Source organism: Hyposmocoma kahamanoa, unplaced genomic scaffold (genome assembly GCF_003589595.1).
Source record: "Hyposmocoma kahamanoa isolate Upper Pololo Valley unplaced genomic scaffold, ASM358959v1 63, whole genome shotgun sequence".
In the NCBI taxonomy this organism is placed as follows: domain Eukaryota; kingdom Metazoa; phylum Arthropoda; class Insecta; order Lepidoptera; family Cosmopterigidae; genus Hyposmocoma; species Hyposmocoma kahamanoa.
The window spans coordinates 527,850-551,149 of record NW_020653851.1 but is presented as its reverse complement, the minus strand read 5'-3'; the positions used below and the strand labels follow the sequence as shown (position 1 = coordinate 551,149).

Genomic DNA, 23,300 nt, shown 5'->3' with positions numbered 1-23,300 from the left:
AATCCAAATGATTGCAAGATGGATATTGTGTGGAGAAGCCTCTTTTTCGTCTAAAAAAGAGTTTTTACATCAAAATTTGTAACAAATATAGAATTATACCAAATTGCGTTTTCGCCCACGAGTTTGGACAGCAATCGATTAAAAGCTTTGGGTTTGAGCACTGCCTGTTTCTGGTAGCATCGCGAAAACCTAAGAGCTATTGTTAGGTGGGTTAGGGCGTGGGTTAGGTGGTGGGTTACCCACCCCCAACTACTCTAACAACTAACTACTCACCCACCCCTTCAGTGGGTGAGTAGGTTTGAGTGGGTCGGTGGGTTTGAGTGGGTGGGTGAGTGAGCGGATGAGTGGGTGGGTGAGTGACCCAGTAACAAACCCGCTCCCTAACCCACCCCCTAACACACCCCTAATCCAGTTTTTTAATTAGTTTTGTATTTATTCTCGTGCTCAATAAAGAGTATTTGTGTTGTATTATATTGAATTTATATACATTCATTTATTGAATCTAGTGAGTGGTAACTTGAAATAACCGACTATAGAACTAAAACTAATTATAGAAAAAAATCATGTTAAATTTCTTTTTTTTTTAATGATTACGCGCACACGCTCATAGCCCCGCACTAGGAGAATCCTGTGTCGCGGGTGCCATGGATACATAGATAGACAACCACATTACACCGAAACTCACGAGAAAAATAAATGTAGGCCAGAAAAACATTTCTTCCGGCCCGGGAATCGAACCCAAACTCTGCGTGGCAGACAAGCATGGTAACCGTTCGGCCACGAAGCCACTTATTCTAAATCTCGCGTTTTCAAATTTAATTTTGACCATTTTCTAAAAGTAGATTTTTTCTTTTAGTGACAGTGTTGATTTCAACGTGCTGTATAATAAGTTACCAAAAGAAATCCGTAAATTTATAACGCAATGAAGCGCCGCCATTGATAAATTACATTTGTCAATTGCCTAGCTTGCGCACCAAGGAATACAATATCAGTAGACTACTTTGGCCTCTTTATTTCCGTTTGTATTAACGTAATTAATGTCAACCGATAAGCAAATCTCTTTCTACCTCAGGTAAGAATAACTAATGAAGATAATTGTTAGCGAACATCATCGTCATCGTATAACTCTTATTTTCCTGAGACACCGTGTACATCAAAATGTCAAATAAAAAAAAAGTAACTTAAAATTGTGGTATTGAGAAAACACAATTTGAAAATTTCAAAAAACATTGGATCTTATTACGATAAATGTGAATTTTTTTCACGATTTTAATACATTATTTGATTTTTCGGGACTTAATCTTGTAGAAAACATTTTAATAATCCATTTATATACGAGAATATTTAGTAGCAGTATATCTCCTTGTGACAGAATTCGTCCAGGGCAATAACTTTACCTATTTCTGCCGCCAAGCAGTAATGTCGGCATTACTGTGTTCCGGTTTTGAAGGGCAAAGGTGCGTGCTTGTGAAATTACATGGGACTCAGGGAGACATAAGTTGACAAGATATTTATATAAGTATACGTATACGTGGCTCCTTGAATGGGTAATCTATTACAAAGTATATTACGCAACAAAGTCATTCATACAAAGTTGACATTAGCATCTCTTAGAAATGTAGGTTTCTCAATTACAGCTCTTTAAAAATATTAATGTCTAGGTATTCCTAACCTTCCAGTTTCAGTGCCCCTCATAACTTTGCCATTTAAAGCTCTGAGTAATACTGCAACTGTTATGGACAGGCGAGTAGCTTACCATCAGGCGCACGACTTGTGCGTCACGTCACCTGACAATATAAAAAAATATATATTTACATTGGTTTTATTAAGTTTTTATGTTTCCCACTGGGCTACCAGCACTCTTAGGCTGCTGACAGATTGACTACATGTTTGCAGTTAATGCGTCAAGTCGAGTTGATAACGACTTTACGCATTGTCTGCATGTAGTTAAGACTTCAACTTCAAGCGTCGAGGTGAACAATAAATAGTCCGAGAATCAAAAGTAGTAATTGACATTCTTACGAGGTTATATTATCATTATTTCGTGTCTGAATCAAACCTTTTTTTTTGTAACGGCAAATGGTAATGATTATTTGAAGGTTTGATCAACATAATGATAAAACCAAACACGATTGGTAAAACTTCTATCTAATGATTTATTTTTCACAGATGGCCTTTCTGAAACAGATTCAAGTAACTTTAATATTAAAGAATAATAAACTAAATTGCCGAATATAGAAATAATTGTTACTTGTTAGTCAACTTTTATGTAATTCGGTCCGTGCTTCCCTCGACTTTAAAGTTTTACACTGAACTCCTGAACTAGACGTGCGGTGATAACTGCCTCCAGATAATGTCGGCTGCATGCAGTCGTTTCGTCTGCATGGAGTTTTATTATACGGACTTTGTGTATGCAGTTCGTTTAGTAGCAGCCTTATACTAGTGAATTATTATGAAAATAGCACATCTATTAATACGTTGAAACCTTATCCCGTATATAGGCTTAATTACACAATCAGAATAGCTTGGCTCACAATCGCAACGCTTCACCGGTTCCCGTTCTATTCTCACTACAATTGGAACAATATTGAACAGTTGTAAAATTTGACGTAGTTCGACTGGAATAGGACTTACTTTCATTGTTCTTAAGAGTACTCTCAAAGTTTATTCTTACGTAACCGATCATTATGATAAAATACTCGCCTACAGTGAAAAATGTGCTAGAAATAAACAAGATGTCGCTTATCAAACCAAAAAATTTTGGAATTGGAGTAACACGATTTGAACATTTAAAAAATACTGAATGGATCTTATTGCTAATAATATGATTATTATACGTAATATTTAGTCATACATTTAGAAACGAGAATATATATTTATTGGTTACATTTACAGATTTGAATTATGCTAGTATTTGTTTTCATATATAATTTGTTTCCTTGTAACATCTTCTGGTAACACCCTTCGGCCAAAACTCCTTCATGAAGGCAGATAGATAATCGGTCGGCTCTCTCACCTCAAACGAATTATAATTTACGTTACGTGGGGAATCGACCCGCTTGCCCTCAGGATGTGTTTGGCTCTCTGTCTGATGTACTCCACTCCACGAGCGCAGTCTCGGGAATACATTGACACAAAGCAAATTATGCTATGCACAATTTCGTTACGAAAATTTGCTTCCATTCCGTTCCGCGGCAATGAAAATTGGGAAAAGATCCGTGCTCATCATTGGAGAGTTTTTTTTTTATGATAACTAAGTGACGGTACGAACAAGTCGTGCGCCTGATGGTAACCGACACGCCTTTTCATAACTGTTGCATTACCACTCAAGAGCTTTAAATCACAAATATCTGAGGGGCTCTGCCACTGCGCCCGACATCCTGAGACATAAGTTGACAAGTCCCATGTGCCTGTCATTTCACCAGCACCATTACCCTTCTAAACCGGGACACAATAATGCACACACTACTGCTTGGCGGCAGAAATAGGTATAGTAGCAGTACTTCCCTGGACGAACTCTTTCCCGTGGAGGTCTACTGCTACAGAAGGAGTATAATCAATGATTATAGAAATATGCGTACTACGCGTCCTAGTTGCCCCCTCTGAATATAGTTAATTACCTAATCCGCATTGTACGCGTTACGCGTCACTCTTGTCACGCACAGCGTTAACCCATTTCTCACATCAATTTATTTGATGTGACCTTTCAGAACAGAATATAACAGTGCTGTCATCAACTCAACATAATTACGAAAATAATTTATTTATTTACAACGTTTAACATAGGTACAGTACAGATGAGATCATGTTGTAACCTTAGTCGTACAATAATTATTAAGACTGGTTAACCAGCTCACTGTAAAAAGATTTGTAATAAAGAAATAAGATATCGAGTTCTTAGGTTATCGCGAATGTTACGCATAGGAAATGAAACTATTTTTCCAGATTTAAATCGCGTATATTTGTTTTTTCAAACAAACCAACGCCAACGTTTCGGGACCTTTACAGGTCCCATTATTAATTAATAATAGATTTAACTTAATAAAAATTCATTGAGTAAAATATTTTGTAAAACGTAGCGTAAATTGGAATGCTTCTTTGTAAAATTAAAAATAAGGTATTTAATTAATAACTTTTGTAACTATGGTGAAAAAATAGGGTGGTTTGCATTAATATTAGACATAACTGGTTGATGACTGTATCACCTCAGCCAACCGTGACTATGGAACCTGTAAAGGGTCCGAAACGTCGGTTTGTTTGAAAAAACAAATATACGCGATTTAAATCCGGAAAATAGTTTCATTTCCTAAGAAATAAGATGTCCTTCACTCGGTGCAAAAGCGGGATAAGTTCCCAGGTTTGACGAAGATGCACGAAAACTTCATTTTCTGTCACAGAGTCCTTAATGGAAGCATGTTCTAAAATATAATCATGAAGTATTATTTAATATTCGAGTGTAGTATCCTAAAATATTATTTAATATGTGTCGCTATTGTAGTAGAGGTCCTTGTGAAAGAGTTCGTCCAGGGAAGTACTGCCTTACCTATTTCTGCCGGCAATTAATGTAAGCATTATGGTGTTGGTGAAATTACAGACACGTGGGACTTGTCAACTTATGTCTCAAGGTGACGGGCGCAGTGGCAGTGCCCCTCATAGAGCCCCTGAGTGGTACTGCAACTGTTATGGACAGGGGCGTGTCACTTACCGCCGCGGTAGTTAGGCAAGTGGACGACTTGTTCGCTCCGTCACTCGGTCTGTAAAAAAAAACTCGAATACTTAAGTAATAAAAATTGCCACGAAACTTAAGTAAACTAACCTGAAAATTACCACTCGAGTCCAACATCATCGCAAAGAATAAAATCTTAACTCATTTGCAACTGATGAGGACGTAGTAGAAGGTCCAGCACCAATGCGTTCTTCACAATCCGTTTATGCGTTCAAATGTCAACTCAAAGAGCACATTCTAAGTCTACAAAACACGTCTGGAACAATTTTATTTGTGTAATGCGCCTCAAAATACAAAATTAAAAAGAAAAAGCAGAGTGAATCTTTGTTGGGACATAAGCTGAAATTTGTGTTATGTTTCCTATTAATTATATTGTTTCATGTTTAAGTTTTTATTTAACTCGCGTCCACGTTTTGTGTTTATTTTACTCATATATTTTTATTTCTTTTAATCGGCATTTTCGAAAAGGGTCCACTGAAAACCAGCGCTGTGCCCTGCCGCAGTATTAGCTGAGTTGGGTCCTTTTCAGTGCAATAATACACTTTTAATACTAATTATTAATATTGTACCCCACGTGTATTGTGCTGAATAAATTTCTTTTCTTTCTTTCTTTCACCTCGTTAGGATAATTTCTGGAAATTTTCCCTTATGATCTTCTGTTTAGCATTATGTTCTTAATATCGAGCCTGCACTCGAGATGATTTTATTAATACGGGCCTTGATATCTAAGTGCATGCGACCGCGGGCGCCTTGTTTGACACTTCCTCTCGTTTCTACTCGGAATTGGGGCATTAGGGCGACGATGTTGGTTGCTTGGCACGTACACTTGATTGTAAACGTGATTTAATTCGACTTTATTGGCCACCTAAATTGCTAATGAATAAATAAACTTCGACCTTTTATCCTTAACTTTAGAGGGTTTCATTTAATAATTAGTATTTATTTTAAAAAAAACGGCCTCAAAAGAAAACAAAAGACCTGGTTCATTTCCTTGTTTGCCACCCTTAGAGGTGGAAAGTTCTTTTCAAATTTAAAAGGGACCAATACTAAGGTACCCTCTTCCCAACAAAAAAAACAGAATCATTAAAATCGGTTAACAAATGCTGTAAATACGAATAATCGCGTAACACACATACAAAACAAAATACAATCAAAATGAGAACGTCCTCCTTTTTTGAAGTCGGTTAAAAATACCCTAAATCCCATGTTCTCATTGACTCAACGGTGCACAGATAAAACAAATTGTACGGACAGAACTTTCATATAATGTTGCCGAAATTAGATCCGACAAAAAAATACTTTAATTTCTAGGATGATCTATATCATAAGATAAGATCGCTTTAAACTAACACATCGCCACAAATAAAAATCTTACCAAATTTTTTTCTTTCTCAGCGGCACCATTCTTCGACATCGAACCGGAATTCCAGAACAAAGCTGAAGGAGAAACAGCAGTAATACGCTGCAAGGCCCAAGGCACACCTGTACCTCAAATCTCCTGGATCCACAACGGCAAGCCCATTGAACAGGCGGAACCCAACCCTAGAAGACAAGTGACTGCCGACGCCATTATCATCTCCGACTTGACTAAGAAGGACACGGGCAATTATGGCTGCAACGCTACGAACTCAGTCGGCTACGTTTACAAGGATATTTATATCAATGTTCAATGTGAGTACCTACATTTTTAATACATATTGATGGGTTTCTAGAATAGCGGCCTATCTAAAAGTCTTCTGGAGATAATTCACCAAACCAAACAAAACCTAAGATGTGGCTGCCGCGCAAAATTAACGTATCGTAGAGTCATGTGACAATTTGAACAAATGAAAAGCTCGGCGTATTATTTTTTCTGAACAAATCTCAGTAATGATAAGAAGATTGACTGAACTACGCGGGCGGCGCAGCACTATTGACGTCTCGAATCGATACTCCGTATCCCGCTCTATTTTTTCACTTTGACAGATAACGTTTTCGGTAACTAGAAGTTTGCTATCTTGTTCATAACTAAAATTTAATTAAATAAATCTACTTAACAGTAATAAATAAAAAAAGAACTATTTTAGATTGTGCCTCTATTCTTGATAATATAGCACCTTATATAATAAAGTGACTTAATTCTAAAATAACCAAAAAATCTCGATTGAAGTCTTTATTTCATAGGTAAGAAAATTACACTTGAAATTGCTACATTGATTAAACACTACATTAAATCACTACACATAGGTATCGTTGTTCTTGGAACTTTCAGGCAAAGACAGTACGTAGATATCATGGCTTCTAGTAGGACTATAGTCTTTGGTACTCGCCACTGAGCTAAAAAAATCTTAAAGAACTGTACACAGAACTATAATGAGTATTATACGTATTGTATACAGAACTATAATAATAATAATAATAATAAACATTTATTTCAGATAATTGCATCCATATTATTGTTAGTAACATTGGGTACTTACAACTATGTTAATTAATAATAATAATGATAATAATAATAATAATAACAAAATTTAACTATAATAAAATTAAAATGAAACTAAGACTAATACTTACATACAATTAAACTAACTTACATACAATAAAACTATGAAGAGTTTAAAAAAAGAACGTCGCATTTTTGCTAATTTTAATAATTATCAATTATGACGCTTCTCACACGCTATTATTCCTCCTGATTGGTTAAATTGGCCTAAAAGCCTTGCAACCAGCCATAAATCTTTATAAAAAAATTATTGGTTAAATTACATGCAGTACTTGGCCAGTTCTATTCTATCTCTTTGGTTTTTTGTTTTGTAGGGTTTGTTTGGTTTCGTCTAAATATATGAAGAGGCTGTATGGTGGAACCTTTGCCTGGAACCCACCCTAATAAATGGGTTAAAATTTATTTGAAAAAGAATGCGTTTATTGTCATGGATTGTTAATTATATAATTTTTTTTTGTAATGATTCCACTATAGTATGAATCATAATTATATGTCCAAAATATAAACAAAGAAACGTCATTGTCAAAGTGTGAATGCCGTGTGCTAAACCTTTTTTTTTAACGGGATTGGAAAAGGAGAAGGTTCTAATTTTCTATAACACATTTATGTCATTTACTGTAATTATGATCTATTATACAAAATATTAACAATAAACGATAACTGTAACGACATATGTTGTCGTCACTCTCTTAAAAAACGCACCACGAAGACAAGAAAACATTCGAGTTGAAGAAACGAAGCTATCAAGCATGATACCTATGAATGATACAACAAATGTTTTTAATCCCGATTGTGTTACACATTGACTTACAATTATATGGACGTCGGGTCCGCGCTAAAAAGTGTCCGCACTTGTAAGGCGCTAAAATCGTATACAGAGCGCGACACTCCGCTTTAGTCTTCATTTGTTCTACGGACAGCGCGATACTGCGATGACATAACAATTTAAATTTCGAATAGGTTGACTTGGGACATTTTTTTCGTGGTTTTTGTATTAGACCCGTCGTCCATTTATTTGTAAGTCAATGGTGTTACAAGAGTCATAAAATTATTTCCAACCTTAAAAACAAGTGAAAATATTTATTGCAAAATGTGAATTGCACTAAGTTTTATCAGATAACATCTTGCAAAGAATTCAAAACGTTTATTATCGTCATAACTAGGAGAAAAAAATATTGTTTTGCTCGGTTATATATAATATAGGGTTAATAATAAAGGGTATTTACATTTTGGACGGCTAATTGGACGTAGTTATGTGACGGTGTGACCTCCTTATACCGTCATCCCACCTTTTTGTATCGCCTCTCTCCATTCGTATCGTATCGTTTTTTCTTCTTCTACTCATATTTAAATTTAAAATTGTTCCATTTTACCTCGCATTCTGATTTTGTTTCTTTCCATCGTCTCTCTCTGCGCGACCGCGGTAGCAAACATTTCATTATTTATCTTTTTGAATCGTTTACTAGCTATATTTATACAGTTTACATTTTAAAGATTATATTTGTTAAAACCGAATAAATAAACCGATTAAATATCTATAAAACTGGACTTTTAACGTTTGAATTGCTAAATTTACTAAATAAGATAAGATGTTGGAGGCTGCGAGGCTGCGGATGCTATTACTGCTATCCAGGCTACACACCTTTTCAATCTCCCAGAACGCCCTCAGCACCAGCAGCTCCTCCACAGTTAACAAAAAGGATCCAATCCACGTCCACTCTCGAGATATGGCAGTTTGAAGTTTAAAAGTGTTTGTCACTCTTGTTTTATTTTCAAAACTTATAATGTCATGTAACTCCAGATATATTTATTTATGTTTATATGTTGGATTTTTTTTGCTGATCTAAGAGGTTAGACTTTGGGAACCGTTTGATACAAGTAACTCATTTATGATAATTTTGTGGATTGGTTCCTTTTTGCTTAACTACTTACGTCCAATTATGATTCATAATATACGAATAATATATATAATATTATTTATTATTATTATTAATATATATAATATTATAGTTCGTTACAACTATTAATACAAAATTCGAATCGAAGGAATTTTTCTTAGTATTCGATCTTTGTATTAATAATTATTACAATTTTTATTTCGAGAATCACAGACAGGTACGACTTGATAGAGTTAAACGTACGTAAGACCATAAAAAATTAAGTACGGAATTAAAGCTTGCATCGTTTTTCGTATCAAATAGACTTTTGGCACCAACATAATGGCGTACATAGCCAATGCCACGTATGTTTTTTTTATATAATTTAAATCAGTTCGGTAAAAATTACTTTTCTGATTTGGTCACTTTATTATTGAGGGTGCGATATGATGGTTACTAATATTAACTTTAAAAGTTAATAAAACAAAATGCTGCCACCGTTAGTTGAAAGGGCACTTGTGACAAAAATTCAAAACCGAGAAAATCATGTTTAAAGAAATTAAAATAAAAAAATATCTAAGTACTTTTCTCTTGTGGTAACTTCATACTTTATCCATCTAAGAAAAAATAAAAATAGTGACAGATCGGCCTTTTTATACTGATCCCGACAGACCGATACACGGTTTAAATCACTATTTATTCTGATTACAATGTCTGTATACATTCATTTCTCTTAATAAATCAACTACATTGCTTAAGGAAGTACGTCGAAAGGAGGACAATAGATACTCGTAAATAACCTTTTTTAATACTCCCATGAATGTTCGTCTATGATAGTTTTCTGCCAAGAAATAAATAACTTTAAAATGGTATGCTTATTGAAATTTATTCAATACTGTTCGTATAACATCGTCATCGGAGACTAAGGAGACTTGACACTTGAGACTTTTCAAAGGGTTGTAAACCTTCTTTCCCCATAAAACTTGTTGAATAGCTGATCCCACTGGAACCGATAAAATTTACTCAGCGAAACACTTCATATTGGTAAAAGTCAAGAAATAAAAAGAAGAAGACAGAGGTTTTTCCTTCACCGTTAACGAGAAACATGGTTACGAAACTATCACAAATGTGACTTACGTAACTTAGATATTACAGTCATAGGTAAAATGCCTCCACACGGGCTTTAATCGCAGCCCACTCAATTGTGGAGCAACCGTTTGCCCACAGAGCTACTGCCTTTTTTTAAAATACATTTAAAGACAGACGTATATTGCTGTCCACATGTCGACGTTATCATTCATTAATTTTCATGTTATAGTTTAGTACTGATAAATGACAAAGTTTAAAATCTATTTCACGAAACACTTAATATATCAATAATACGTCGTGATGAAATACTTTCATAGAATTCTCATAGACGGCGCTATGGCTAAAAAGTCGTTGGAAAACCAAATACAAAGACCCGACAACTAGCACATAGAAAAATTCGTGAGGTCCGCTGGTACGTTCCGTGGCTTAGTTGGCATAGCATCTGGCACGGTTTGCTAGAAGACGTCGGTTCGTATCCGGCTGGATCGAAGGAATTTTTGTAAGTGTTCGATCTTTGTATTAATAATTATGTCATTAATACATTTTCATTAATTACTCCCATAAAAGTGGAAGTTTTTATAGCTTACCCTATGACTGATAGAACGTGCTACTTTGTAATTTAAAATTAATTAGTGCAAACCACCATTGTTAACCTAGTTTAATATACGGGCGTCCTCCGGCGTTTTACGACTTGCGACTATATAGCAACGATGCGGACGTTGGCAATTCACGCTTCGCCGTTTATGTCATAACTGACTTCTGAACTAACAATAAAATTCGACCATGAATTTATATTTCCACTGTTAGGCACACGTAGGTTTCTGGGAAATGGGGAGACGCTTCGGCCCCGGGAGGTGAGCGTGCCTATAGCTCCGCCACCATAAAGGAGATTTGGTAGCGGATTATAGAGTCAACTGCTTAGCGGTGGCAACTGGAATTCAGCGTGCAAACAGCTCCGGTACTTATCTGAACAATAGGAAGAGCGCTATACGTGTACCTGTGACGGTTCATCTAAGACAGTAGTCTTTTGAGAACCGGATGAATTCTGTGCAAACGGGCTCATCTGGGGTCAGGACCTGAACTTATAAGGTCCCTATGCTTGCACAGATTATAATGCGCTTCCCTTATAACCAACAGGTCGATAGGGAAAGCTACTATAAACAAAACTTATGAAGAAAGATACGGGATTGCCAGTCACGCGTCCCCTTTAAGCAGAGGGTTTAGGCCATGGTCCGCTACCCAATGCGGGTGGTGAACCGTCTTCGACTTCATCACCATATTTCCCTTCATCGCTACCGAGAGGTGCATCTGTGGCGAGTCGTTTGGTGATCTGTTTACCATGCATGTATGGACGATGGCAAGCTACACATTGACCGATCTTGTTCCGTTGCTCTGGAGACGATATTCGAACAAAGTGTTGTTGACTGTACATTAGGGATGTCTGTGTATATATATGTCAACACCCGTACTTTTAAAACACGCGGTGAAGTCATTCAAAGGCAAACTAAAGTAAAAAATTATGACTCTTTTGTACCAATCTCGTTCCTGTAATCTAATTTATGAGAATAACTGCTTTAACAGTTTACCAAATGAAATTTTTTAAATTTTTATTTACAAAATGGCGTTTGCCACATTGTTTATGTAGTAATAAAGATTTTTTTTATTTATAAAATTAAATACAAATTCCAATTAATTTGGAATTCAATTAACGCATATACTTGCGGATTGAATACAATGTATTATATTCTGTTAAAATATACTCTATTATACGCTGCCGCTGCTCATGTACTCATAGCCACAGGGAGTTTACTGATTTGAAATCTGGTAATTGGTGTGTTTGTCTAATACATTTTTTCAGCGTCTTTTATTCTAGGACTTCTAGAAGTTTTGGTTTAACACACAATTTTGGTTTAACTTACCATACTTAACGAACTTGACACACGTCAAGGGTGTGGGTCATTGACCTGTATGGGTAGTTGAATTATATTTCTTTTTATTCGTGAAACAAAAAAAGTAATATTATTCTTACCTAACAGTTAGTTTTTTTAAGACGAACAATTTGTGTGCTTGGTGGTAAGTGACACGCCTGTCCATATCAGTTGCAGTGCCACTCAGAGCTTTAAATCGCAAAGATCTGAGAGATATTGCCACTGGTCCTGTCACCCTGAGACATAAGTTAACAAGTCCCATGTGCCTGTAATTTCACCAGCACCCTTACCCTTCAAAACCGAAACGCATTATAACATGATGTCGTATTTCGTGACGTATCAGGAGGAAGTACAAATGACTGGAGTTTATCATCTAGTATCGGCAATTTTGGCCGGTAAACGAAGTGTCGTTAGAAGGCGGCACTCCTGGTCAAACAATTTTAGGAAATACTTTGGTACCTCCTGGCTTTTTAAAGGGACAGCCTCTAAAGTCAGGATTGCTATTATGTTATCCAACCTCTGATAAAAGCGCAACCCCAAGAAGAAAAAGACCAATAAATAATATAACAAATACATCGAATGGGTCTATGACTCAATTACAGAAGACTATGAAGGACATTGCCCTCGCTGATAGCCCGAAATAGTTAAGAACACACTGGAAAATTTAAAATTTAAAAACGACCAGAAAGAAACTAGCATCCTGTGATCGCTTGTGAAATAGCAATTGTGAACATTTTCGTCTGAATGTCGGCCACGATTAAAAAGTAATAACTGCAAAAATCTTTCAATTACCGTCAATTTGTCTCATCATACCACTGAGTCTTCCAGCCCTGACATTGGCGGTATCGCTGCGTTAAACGAAACGACAGATCAATATCCACATAAAACTTGACATGAGACATGATAGGTTTTAAGGTTTAAGTTTTGGCCTATTAAAAAGTAACCCTATTGATCAACTCAATATGTTGCTTGACCAGACTAGTCTAATAAATAAAGCCTCAACCTAAAATATCTGCATTTTTTACATAGTATTTTTAAAGAGAAAGAAAACTATATACATAAAACAGAATAAAGTAAAAAAAAAAACACAAATCTTTAAAATCCAATGTGCCTTTTCAATTTGTTTCTTCTAAAGCGCCAATAAATTTTACTCACCCACTACTTTTAATATCCGGGGGCGTCAATCCAAGGGCAGAACAACGGCAGGATAAACAAGGATTAAAGGGGCACTAACTCCCCTCCACTATAAACCTAGTAATTAATTATAAGTGACAGTTATGGTCAGTTTCCGCGCCTTTATTTTGTCATAAACTTCTCATATTCAACTTGACAGTGGGAATCGAACAATTTATGGTGTATTACCCTGTAATTTATACGAGGATGTGTGATTTTATTGGCAAAACAAATACGCTTTCGTATCTCTATTTTTCTTAACAGGCATCGAGTATGAGTCTGCTCTACAAAGGGTCCTGTCGTAAAATATAAATTGACCATTCATTGTGTCATAGATTAACTTTTTATGTCCAAATCAAGCTCAATTGTCCGTCAAGGACGTGGGATGATCGCCTCTATCAGTTTAAGAAGCTGAAAGTGCTCGACTACGCCTTTTTTAAAATCAGTGGCTCACAACCAATAATCGTCTCTGTTAAAAATATAGATTAACTTTTTAGGTCCAAATTAAGCTCAATTGTCAACCAAAGACTATTATATATCGGTCAAATGAACTGAAGCTAACTATATCCTTTTTTTTTTAAATACAATTTTTAAGGAATCAATAATCATCTCAATGGGGGATTGTAATAATTGAGCAATATATTATTATCAAAGACCAAGAACTGATCAATTATGACCCTAAAGGCGGTAGTAATAAAAGTTTATTTCATAACGATAGTATTATTATTCTTACCACAGGGTTGGTAATAAATTATTCTTTCGTAGGGTAAAGCGAATCACGAGCGAAGGGGACTTTCGCCATAATCCACCGCTTATCTCAGCTTATATGTTACTCGTAATGAATTGATTTAGGGCCCAAGCAATGAGATGAAACCGGAAAATAATAAGACACATAATATCGTGAGTTAGTAAACACCAGTAGCGAGGCGTGAAAATAGTTGTCAGTATAGCCGGACCAAAACAAAAAACACCTACCTTAAACTCAACTTATTAGCACACAATGTACTTAGTACACTTCATTTCACTAGTTAACTTATTCTACACTTAAAGTTTAGCACAACATGTAGTATTTATTTTTATTATAATACGTGGAAAATTTTAGGCAAGCCTTGGGTTATATGGACGCCTCGGCTCTGGTGGACATTGGTTTTCGGTTGGAAAGACTATTTTGTAAAAGTGTCTATTTTAAGCAATTTCTAGAAAGGAGTTGTCTATGGGATGATATAAGAAATTACATATTCGATTTTCGAATTCGAATTTTCCTTTTCACTAATTTACTGTTCTTTACCTTCATGGTTGAGACTCTTCTATCTTCCAGTATTCCCTTTATATAAACGCACGTTCAGAACAATAACGTCTCTAATAAAAAAATCTCGCTTTTTCAAATTTAAACTTATTTTCATAAACTTTATTCAAGCATTCCCAAAAGTTCACTTTTATGTTTAGTGGCAGTGTTGGTTTCACCGTGCCTTATAAGTAGTAGTAACCAAGACCACCTACAATTAAGATTTGTTGTGTTTATTATACAAAATTTCTTCAGTCCGTAAAGTTTCATCAATTTAATTAAAAAAAGAAAATATTGCCGTTGACTCAAACGCTACGAAGAGCCAAAAAAACTTATAATAAAAATAAATTATATTGTCATGGCGTTAAAACTTTGCTATCACTATTACTAATAAATTTAATATATGAAATGTTACAATTAAAATACAATGTTGCTTTATTTTTCTCATCATAAGCAGGCTTAATAGTAGAGGTTCAAAAAAAAACTTACAGGTTCAAAAGAAAATGGGCATGCTGGTGTGTGAGACCGGTGCACGAGCTAGATATAGAAAAACCTGTATTACAGGTCATAATGTGAATGTCACTGCGATAATGTTGTTTTTGGTCCATTCTTGATTGAGTTACGTCATTCTCTCATATTTGCGAGCTGAATGCCTTAAGCAACTTGTAGATAGGTCACGGACCAATGTCTCATCGAACTGTGTCGTCATGGTTTAAAAAGGAGGATTGCATTTTCGAATAAATCATTAGATGACGCATACTGGCAATCTGAACGAGTCACGCACATTCAGGATGTTTTCAGAATAGACTTAAATACTGTGTTATTCATGAAGTGATGAGAAAACATCTCGTGGGTGGCTTACCACCGTCATTAATAACCGTCTAAAGAAAGAATTTGCAATACACAATAATAACGCGTACACACTCATGGCCCCGCACTAGGGAAACCCTGAATCGCGGGTGCCATGGACACACACATAGATAACCACAAATTACACCCAAACTCACGAGAGAGAAATAAATGTATGCCATAGAAATATTTCTCCCGGCCCCGAAATCGAATCTGGGATCTCTGCGTGGAGTGCGTATGGCGCGTGTGTGTGTGTGTGTGAATATATATATATAACATGTTTATAAAAATCAATTACCATGATAATTATAAAAAAAATAAATCTTCATTTGTGGTGTTACTTACTACTGTTACAGGTGTTACCCACACTTGTAATGTCATCGAAATTTGCTGTGTCTTCGTTTCCTTCATTCAAATCCTACCGAATAATTTTATATAAGCGACTTACTAATAATTCTATGTAATTGTTGCTATATAAGGTATATGTGCGATGTGGAAAGAATATTGATATCGCTCTTAGATAAATAAATAAGTAGTATTTTTGTCAGTAATCATCAAAGTAGCGATGCAATAGCAATCGATACATTTAAAAAAAAGGTAAAATCAGAAGTCAGAATCCCCGCATTTTCCCCACATAGCGTCAATCCCACAAAATGTTGAGATTCCCGGCAATTTACGGAATTCGCCACAATTTGACAACACTATGAGTGTTGTCCACTTATTTTGACCAATTTATCTATGAAAATTAATATTAACATCCAAAGAGGAAATGTAGTAAAAAAATAAAATTGTCATATTTTTATACTTGTAGAAAAAAAACGTACTCCAGAAAAAAAAAACTGTTTCTTTTCATGTTTTTTCTTTCACCTCAGAAAAAAACCGGTTTTTTAACAACACTAGTCCAGCATGGTAATCGTTCGGCCACAGAGGCAGTTTTGCCTTTTCTTGGAGGTAGTTTTTGCCTTGGTCCAATGCGAGCCTTTTTGTCGTGTGCTTGGTGTTCAGTGACACGCCTGTCCTTACCAGTAAAGTTGCAGTGTCACTCATGGCTTTCAGTCCCAAAGATTTGAGGGCCCCTGCGCCTGTCACCTGTCTACAAAAGTTTTGTTACCTTGTTGCTTCATTCAATGACATTTTAAATCTAAATGTCGTTGGCATTATCAAAAAGGTCAGGTATGGATGAAAATGGCAAAACCCTTAACGTTGCATTGAAGACGTATGGCATTCTACAATCTTTGTTTACGCTGCGCCATAAAATTTTAAAAATGGAATATAATACTAATTACAAATAAATAAATAACAACGCACACTCATAGCCCCGCACTAGTTAACGGACACAGACACAGATAGCCACAAATTAAGCCCGCTCCATATTCTTGCCAAAACTTCACAAGAACAGCCAAATACGAGAGTGTAGTGACCATATTCGTTAAGTCTCGCCTATGTTCGTGTGGTCTCCACTTCGTGTCGGTATTTCGGACCCGAATCAAAGGGCTCTCGTGTAGTTTTGTGTTTGCGCGAGACCCTTTCCTCCACATTCCCGTCACGGCAGTCCGCCGGCAGTACCTAAACGCAGTGTTCTGTTGCGATGTATTGATGTCATCCACCATCTGCGTCTATTCCAACGTCTCTTAATAAGTTTTTTTTCGAATTAACAAAATATTGCAATATGCTATAGCACATAATGCCGCAGCAACAGACTTATCTAACACGTCCATCTTGTATGACTACTGAACGGACAACTGTGCGGGCGAGAATGTGGAGAGCCACTCTCGGTCTCGTCCTGTCTCGGCGAGACCCGAGACCGGGATGTCTCGACGAGAATGTAGAGAGCACTTTATGCCCAAACTCACGAGAGGAATAAATGCAGGCCATAGGAATATTTAAATATTTATCCCGGCTCTGGAACCGGACCTCTGCACCGCAGTCCAGTATGGTAACCCTTCGGCCGCGGAGGCAGTTTCTTCACTGATGATGAATGATACATGCATATCGGGTTACATGTGCCCTGTAAGGGCGTAGCTAAGACTTAAAAATATACTTATACAACTTAAAAAATAATAATAATCACTAATAAGTTAAATAACAAAATTATTAAATTATAAAATGTCTTAATAAAGTAATTCTTAATATAGGAAGATCATGCTTGTTATAAAACACTTTTTCGTCTTCTTTACTGTGGGTACTGGGAATTGTGGAATATAAAATGTATTTTTATATGAAAAATGTATATTATTGGATATTTCTGTGTTTTGTATTTATTGTTGATCGCCCAGAGAACGATTTCGATCATATTTCTACTAAACTGATCACGCAGGGTTCGCACACGAATGTGATTGTGACTGTATTTTGACAAAAATTCTGACAGTAACCTAATTAGGGTTTATGTTTAATATAAAATATAAAGTTGTTTATAACTGCATAATTTAATATTAATGTGGTTTTTGTACGCAAACATCCAATAACCGGGTCAGATTTATGGGCCATGATCTTTATAGCAACAGTTTTATGATTATCGAGTCTTTAGTTTTTCATGATCTTACACATTGGAAATGAATCGCGTGTATGCGTTTTTTCAAACAAGTCAGCCGTGACCATGGGACCGGCAAAGGACCCGAAATTTTGGTTTGTTTGCGCGTATTAGATCCGACAAAATAATTTCGTTTCCGATTTTTTTTATTACCACGATCCCAACTCTAAGCAAGCTTGTATCGTGGGTTCCCAGACATCTAATATGCATAGCACACTTAACCACTAAACTGTACATACCAGTGCATACAATCATATAAAAAAATCTATTTATTATACTAAGTGACGAATAAGTTGTGCGCCTGGTGGTAAAACGACACGCCTGTCCGTAACAGGTGTAGAGCAGCTCAGAACTTTAAACCGCAAGATCTGAGGGGCACTACCACTGCGCCCGTCACCCTCATACGTAAGTTGAAAAATCCCATATGCCTGTAATTCTTACCATCGAATATTTAGACGTATCGCATGATATCATTATGCACTTGGTTGATAATGGTACCATGTCAACCATACCAACGGTCTCAAAATATGTAATTCCCTGTACTATGAATACTAGAGCATCGGAATTAACTCCGAGACACGACTTAGAATACTCAAACCAGAACCAATTTGAAAACTCATATCCCACAACTTATTTTCCAAATTCTTCCTACCCGGAATCGAAGTCGGACCTTCTCATCTAGCGTTAATGCGAACCGTTGACCCATCGAGGTCGCCGGATATTCCTTTCATGCTCACTAAGCGCTTTTCGTTAACCTTTATAATGCGCACAGCCAGAGATTGGAATTGCCTCCCTGTGGCTGTGTTTCTAAGCCCATACAACTCGAATATCGTTAATTGGATAGGCATGCTATGAAACAAGCAGAATATACCTAAACGTCGAGAAATACACATAGAGTGAATAGTACTTCGCCCTGAAATTGCGGAATGATAAAAAATTCAAGAAAAAACATCAAAACCAAATAGTGAAAAGTTGTTACTTATAATTTTCTTCTAATTACACTATCGTAGTGAAGTCATTGCTAGTTACACATCTGAAATATTGTACAAAATACATAATTCTGAGGGGGTTATTAACACTACGGGTCGTATTCCAGAACTCTACTCAATGCTCAAGTCAGGATTTGAGTATGATTTCAAGCACTGGAAATACGACCCTAAAGGCAAGGACTTGAGTATTATTTCTAGTGCTATAAATCATACTCAAGTCCTGACTTGAGCATTGAGTAGAGTTTTGGAATACGTATCTTTGGGTCGTATTCTAGAACTCTACTCAATGCTCAAGTCAGGATTGCACTGGAAACACAAGCACTGGAAATACGACCCTAATGGCAGGGACTTGAGTATGATTTCTAGTGCTTTAAATCATACTCAAATCCTGACTTGAGCATTGAGTAGAGTTCTAGAATACGACTCTGTGTGTGTTATATATTACTTCTTTAAGTTTAGGTAAATATACTCAGCACATAGAAGAATTATACGAAGAAAGAAAGTAGCTCATTTGGGAGATCGTCTGAGACCGTATGCTGAAAGCGCTGAGTCGAATCCACCCGAATCGAAGGAATTTTTCTTAATGTTCCATCTGTTTTGATAATTATAATAAACTAGTGGAGTAATTTCACAAAAAAATAATTGTACATGGCAGTAGAACATCGTGATATTCAATAAACTTAACATCATAAATAATATAAAACTAGTCAGTATATTATATAGATACCCAATCTCATACAAAGAAATTTCGCACTCGTAAATCCACTTATTTTGATTCTTAACGGTATATCAATAAATGGTACCAAGTAAACCCGCGATGCGATTGTAATCATATTTGATAAAGCCAACAGATGGCAGCTATTACATTTTTGTCAAGGTTATTGCTTTTGTTCAGGCAATGATTATTTATGTATACATATATGATAATATACAATAAAATCGCAAAGCTTCTTTTAAAATTTTAAATAAATAGTTTGTGCTAAAACGTTACTTAGGACGAAAATAAATTCAAAAAAGCGCCATCTATACAATTGCAAACTAACAAAACAAGAAGAATACCATTGAGAAACCTTCGATTCGTTATCTTTTCAAGGACTATTTTTTTTTAATTTTTATTTTTAACATTCCTAAAAAGTTGTTTAAATAGTTTTTCCATTTTTTTTTAATCGGCCTATTTCGATTTCTGATGATGAGAGATAAAGTAAACACGGATTTACTTTAAGGAGAATGTTATATATCTTATGCGACATGCTGTCACTTTGTTCACCTTCACCGGTAAAGCAATAGATAATTTTGTAAACGACTACATAGAGGCGGGACAGTTATTCAAAGTTAAATATGATCGTTCCGACATTCAAACTCTGTATACGACAGTGACTTATTCCTACACGGCAAAGGAAGACGGCCTTGTGCCATTCTATGCGAATTCAAACACTAACAACTCTGTTTACTGGGCCATATGGCCTAATATTAGATGTATTTGCGATTACGCAAGGAATTACACTTATGTATTGCGTTGAAATTCTTTGATCAAATATATGTTTTTAATACAAATGTAACACAGAACTACAGAGCCGTAGTAGCCCAGTGAGAACGGTTGCTTCTGAAACGAGAGGTCGATGGTTCAAATCTCTGTGGCGACTATAATTTCTTACTTACGTACATTTATTTGTCAATGTTTAATAGGAATATGTTTAATAATAATAATAACAACACACACATTCATAGCCTCGTACTAGGGAAACCCTGTATCGCGGGTGCCATGAACACACAAATAGATAACCACAAATTACACCCAAACTCACAAGATAAATAAATGTATGCCATATAAATATTTCTCACGACTCGTGAATCGAACCCGAGACCTCTTCGTGACAGTCCAGCAAGGTAATCATACGGCCACGGAGGCAGTTTTGACTAACGACGAAAGAATACTTCGCGATAAATCTACATGTCGAAGAAAGTTCACAACTCTAGGAACGAACACTTAGAAAATATTCCTTCCAGACGCTTTTGCCAACTAAGCCACGGAACGAACCCCACGGACCCCACGAATTTTTCTACATACTTGTTGTCGGATCTTTGTATTAGGTTTTTAACTTTCTTTGCCGTAGCGCCATCTGTGAGAAATCTATTTCTTCACTCAGCCAGGTACCTTTAATTAAAGCTAACAACACCTGACTAGAAATGTCGCTTTAATAACTGTAATTAAGTTTATTTGATGTTTCACAGCCATGATGTTTTTTAAAATATTTGTTTATAAAATTACTCCACTAGTTTGTTATAAATATTAATGCAAAGATCGAACACTTAGAAAAAATTCCTTCGATCCGGTTGGATTCGAATCAACGTCTTCCAGCAAACCGTGGCAGATGCTATGCAAACTAAGCCACAGAACGAACCACCTAGAAAGTTGTGTAAAGCTTCTGTGTTGGACCAGAGTGGCGGGCTATGACCTGAACCCTCTCCTTAGACTCTAAGTCTTCACCCGGGGCCAACAGTGGGATGCATCTACATTGCACTAGGTTTCTTCACGTTTGGATCTAGCGATGAAACAGACTCAGTCTTTTAAGGCCTTTTAAAAAACGTCGACTAATTTTTACCGCGCGTCTAGTCTAGTCTTGACTTGACTTGATTTCGCGACTAGTCTAGTCTTGAGCCATAAGACTAAAACTAAGACTAATTCGAGTCGTAGGGTCGTATTCTAGAACTCTACTCAATGCTCAAGTCAGGATTGCACTGGAAATACGACCCTAACGGCAGGGACTTGAGTATGATTTCGAGTGCTTTACACCATACTCAAATCCTGACTAAGGCATTGAGTAGAGTTCTGGAATACGACCAGTAGTCTTTTAACCGTAGGAAGCTTAAAAGACTGATAGGACTAAAACGACTAAAACGACTGGCGCCTTATAGCCTCGGGAGTCGCGTGTCATGAGCCGTATGGCGTGATTTTATTTCTACCCACAAGATATTTTACGATTGATGGATAACGTTAACGTAGCTTTGTTCACAGAAGTCAGTTAATTATAACCAATTCAAAAATTTGTTTTTTTGGAATTATTTGTTTCTTTAATATAAAAAGTTATAGATACAGAACCCAACAGTCAAAGTATTTTATCAAATTTTAGTGTCTGATACTGTCGTTTGACCATAATGATGAATGAAACATACTATTTATGAACGTATTAAGTGGAGGTCAACAGTCTTTGCCTACTCCTGAATGAGTAACAGGCGAGATTTTTATGTATATTTGTTCTATGTATTACAGATAAATTGTATCTCACTACTGTGCACGGGTTTCTTAAGAAGTTTAAACAAAAGTACCAGGACTTCATAATAAGAAAAGTGGTTACAGACCAATATTACACAAAATAAAAAAAAGTGCACGTTAGAACTGGATTTCCATAGACTTTTAAATATTGGTTGTATTTCATTATTTTAATTTACTCGCAGAAAAAGTATTGTATGCAATCATTATATAATTAGGTCTTAAAATCTTCTACCTATTGCTTATTAAATCACTCTTTGAATCCTAATTTTTATTATAAGTAAATAAACGTGATTATTTATTACATACTACGTCATTTTTATTTATATACTTCGGGTTTAATAAGACATAAAATAGGTATAAGTCCATTGCAAACAACTCGAGTCGTTTAAGTCGTTCGAGTCGCGTTTAAGCCGTTTAAGTCTTTTAGTATAACGACCGAGTCTTATTAATAAAAACTCGAACCTCTCTCTAATTTAGTCTTAATTTTAGAGTCGAGTCCTGTAAAATGGAGTCGAGTCGTTATAAAACGCCTTAAGAGACTGAGTCTCTTTCATCGCTACTTGGATCCCACTTTCTATTTAACATAAGTTATAGTCACGTCGGCGGGTAACCGATCGATGGATGCACGTCCGATCGGCTGATCTGGAAATCTTTGGGGGAGGCCTATGTTCAGCAGTGGACGTCTTCCGGCTAATATGATGATGATAGTCACGTATAAAACAATTGTGTAATCGGGTGAAAGTATTGATGATTTTTTTTTGTATTAAGGCTTATTGCTTCTATGATAAGGAGTTCTGAAGACAGCTGTAACCATGAGTTAGAATAGAATAGAATAGAATAGAATAGATTTTAGAGATTTTATTCAAACTTCGAAAACCGTTTCTTCTTTCAAATGTATTTTATAACTTTGGATTCAAATATTTCAGTCGAAATATTGGAGATAGTAAACGTAGAAAGTAATATAAAACCGAACATTTATTTCTGTAGTAGTTATATTCAACTTTACAAAAATTAAATTAAAAAAATGGATCCACAAAGACGATGAGCGTCTAGCTAACTTAAAAGATTGGTCTTGAGTGGCGCAGAACAGAGAGTTGT

General features: G+C 35.9%; 1 protein-coding gene across 4 annotated transcripts in view; it reads left to right on the top strand.

Annotated features, from left to right (window-relative positions):
- The window catches only part of LOC113230424 (neuroglian), a 105,512-nt gene that overhangs the window by 38,340 nt on the left and 43,872 nt on the right, over positions 1-23,300 (top strand). For all 4 annotated transcript variants that reach the window (XR_003310490.1, XM_026464355.1, XM_026464353.1 and 1 more), the window contains exon 6: positions 6,122-6,397. Coding sequence is in view for 3 of the 4 variants with exons in the window: in XM_026464355.1 (XP_026320140.1) it covers positions 6,122-6,397 (276 nt within the window). In the remaining variant the exon portion in view is untranslated. The remainder of the gene's footprint in view (positions 1-6,121; positions 6,398-23,300) is intronic.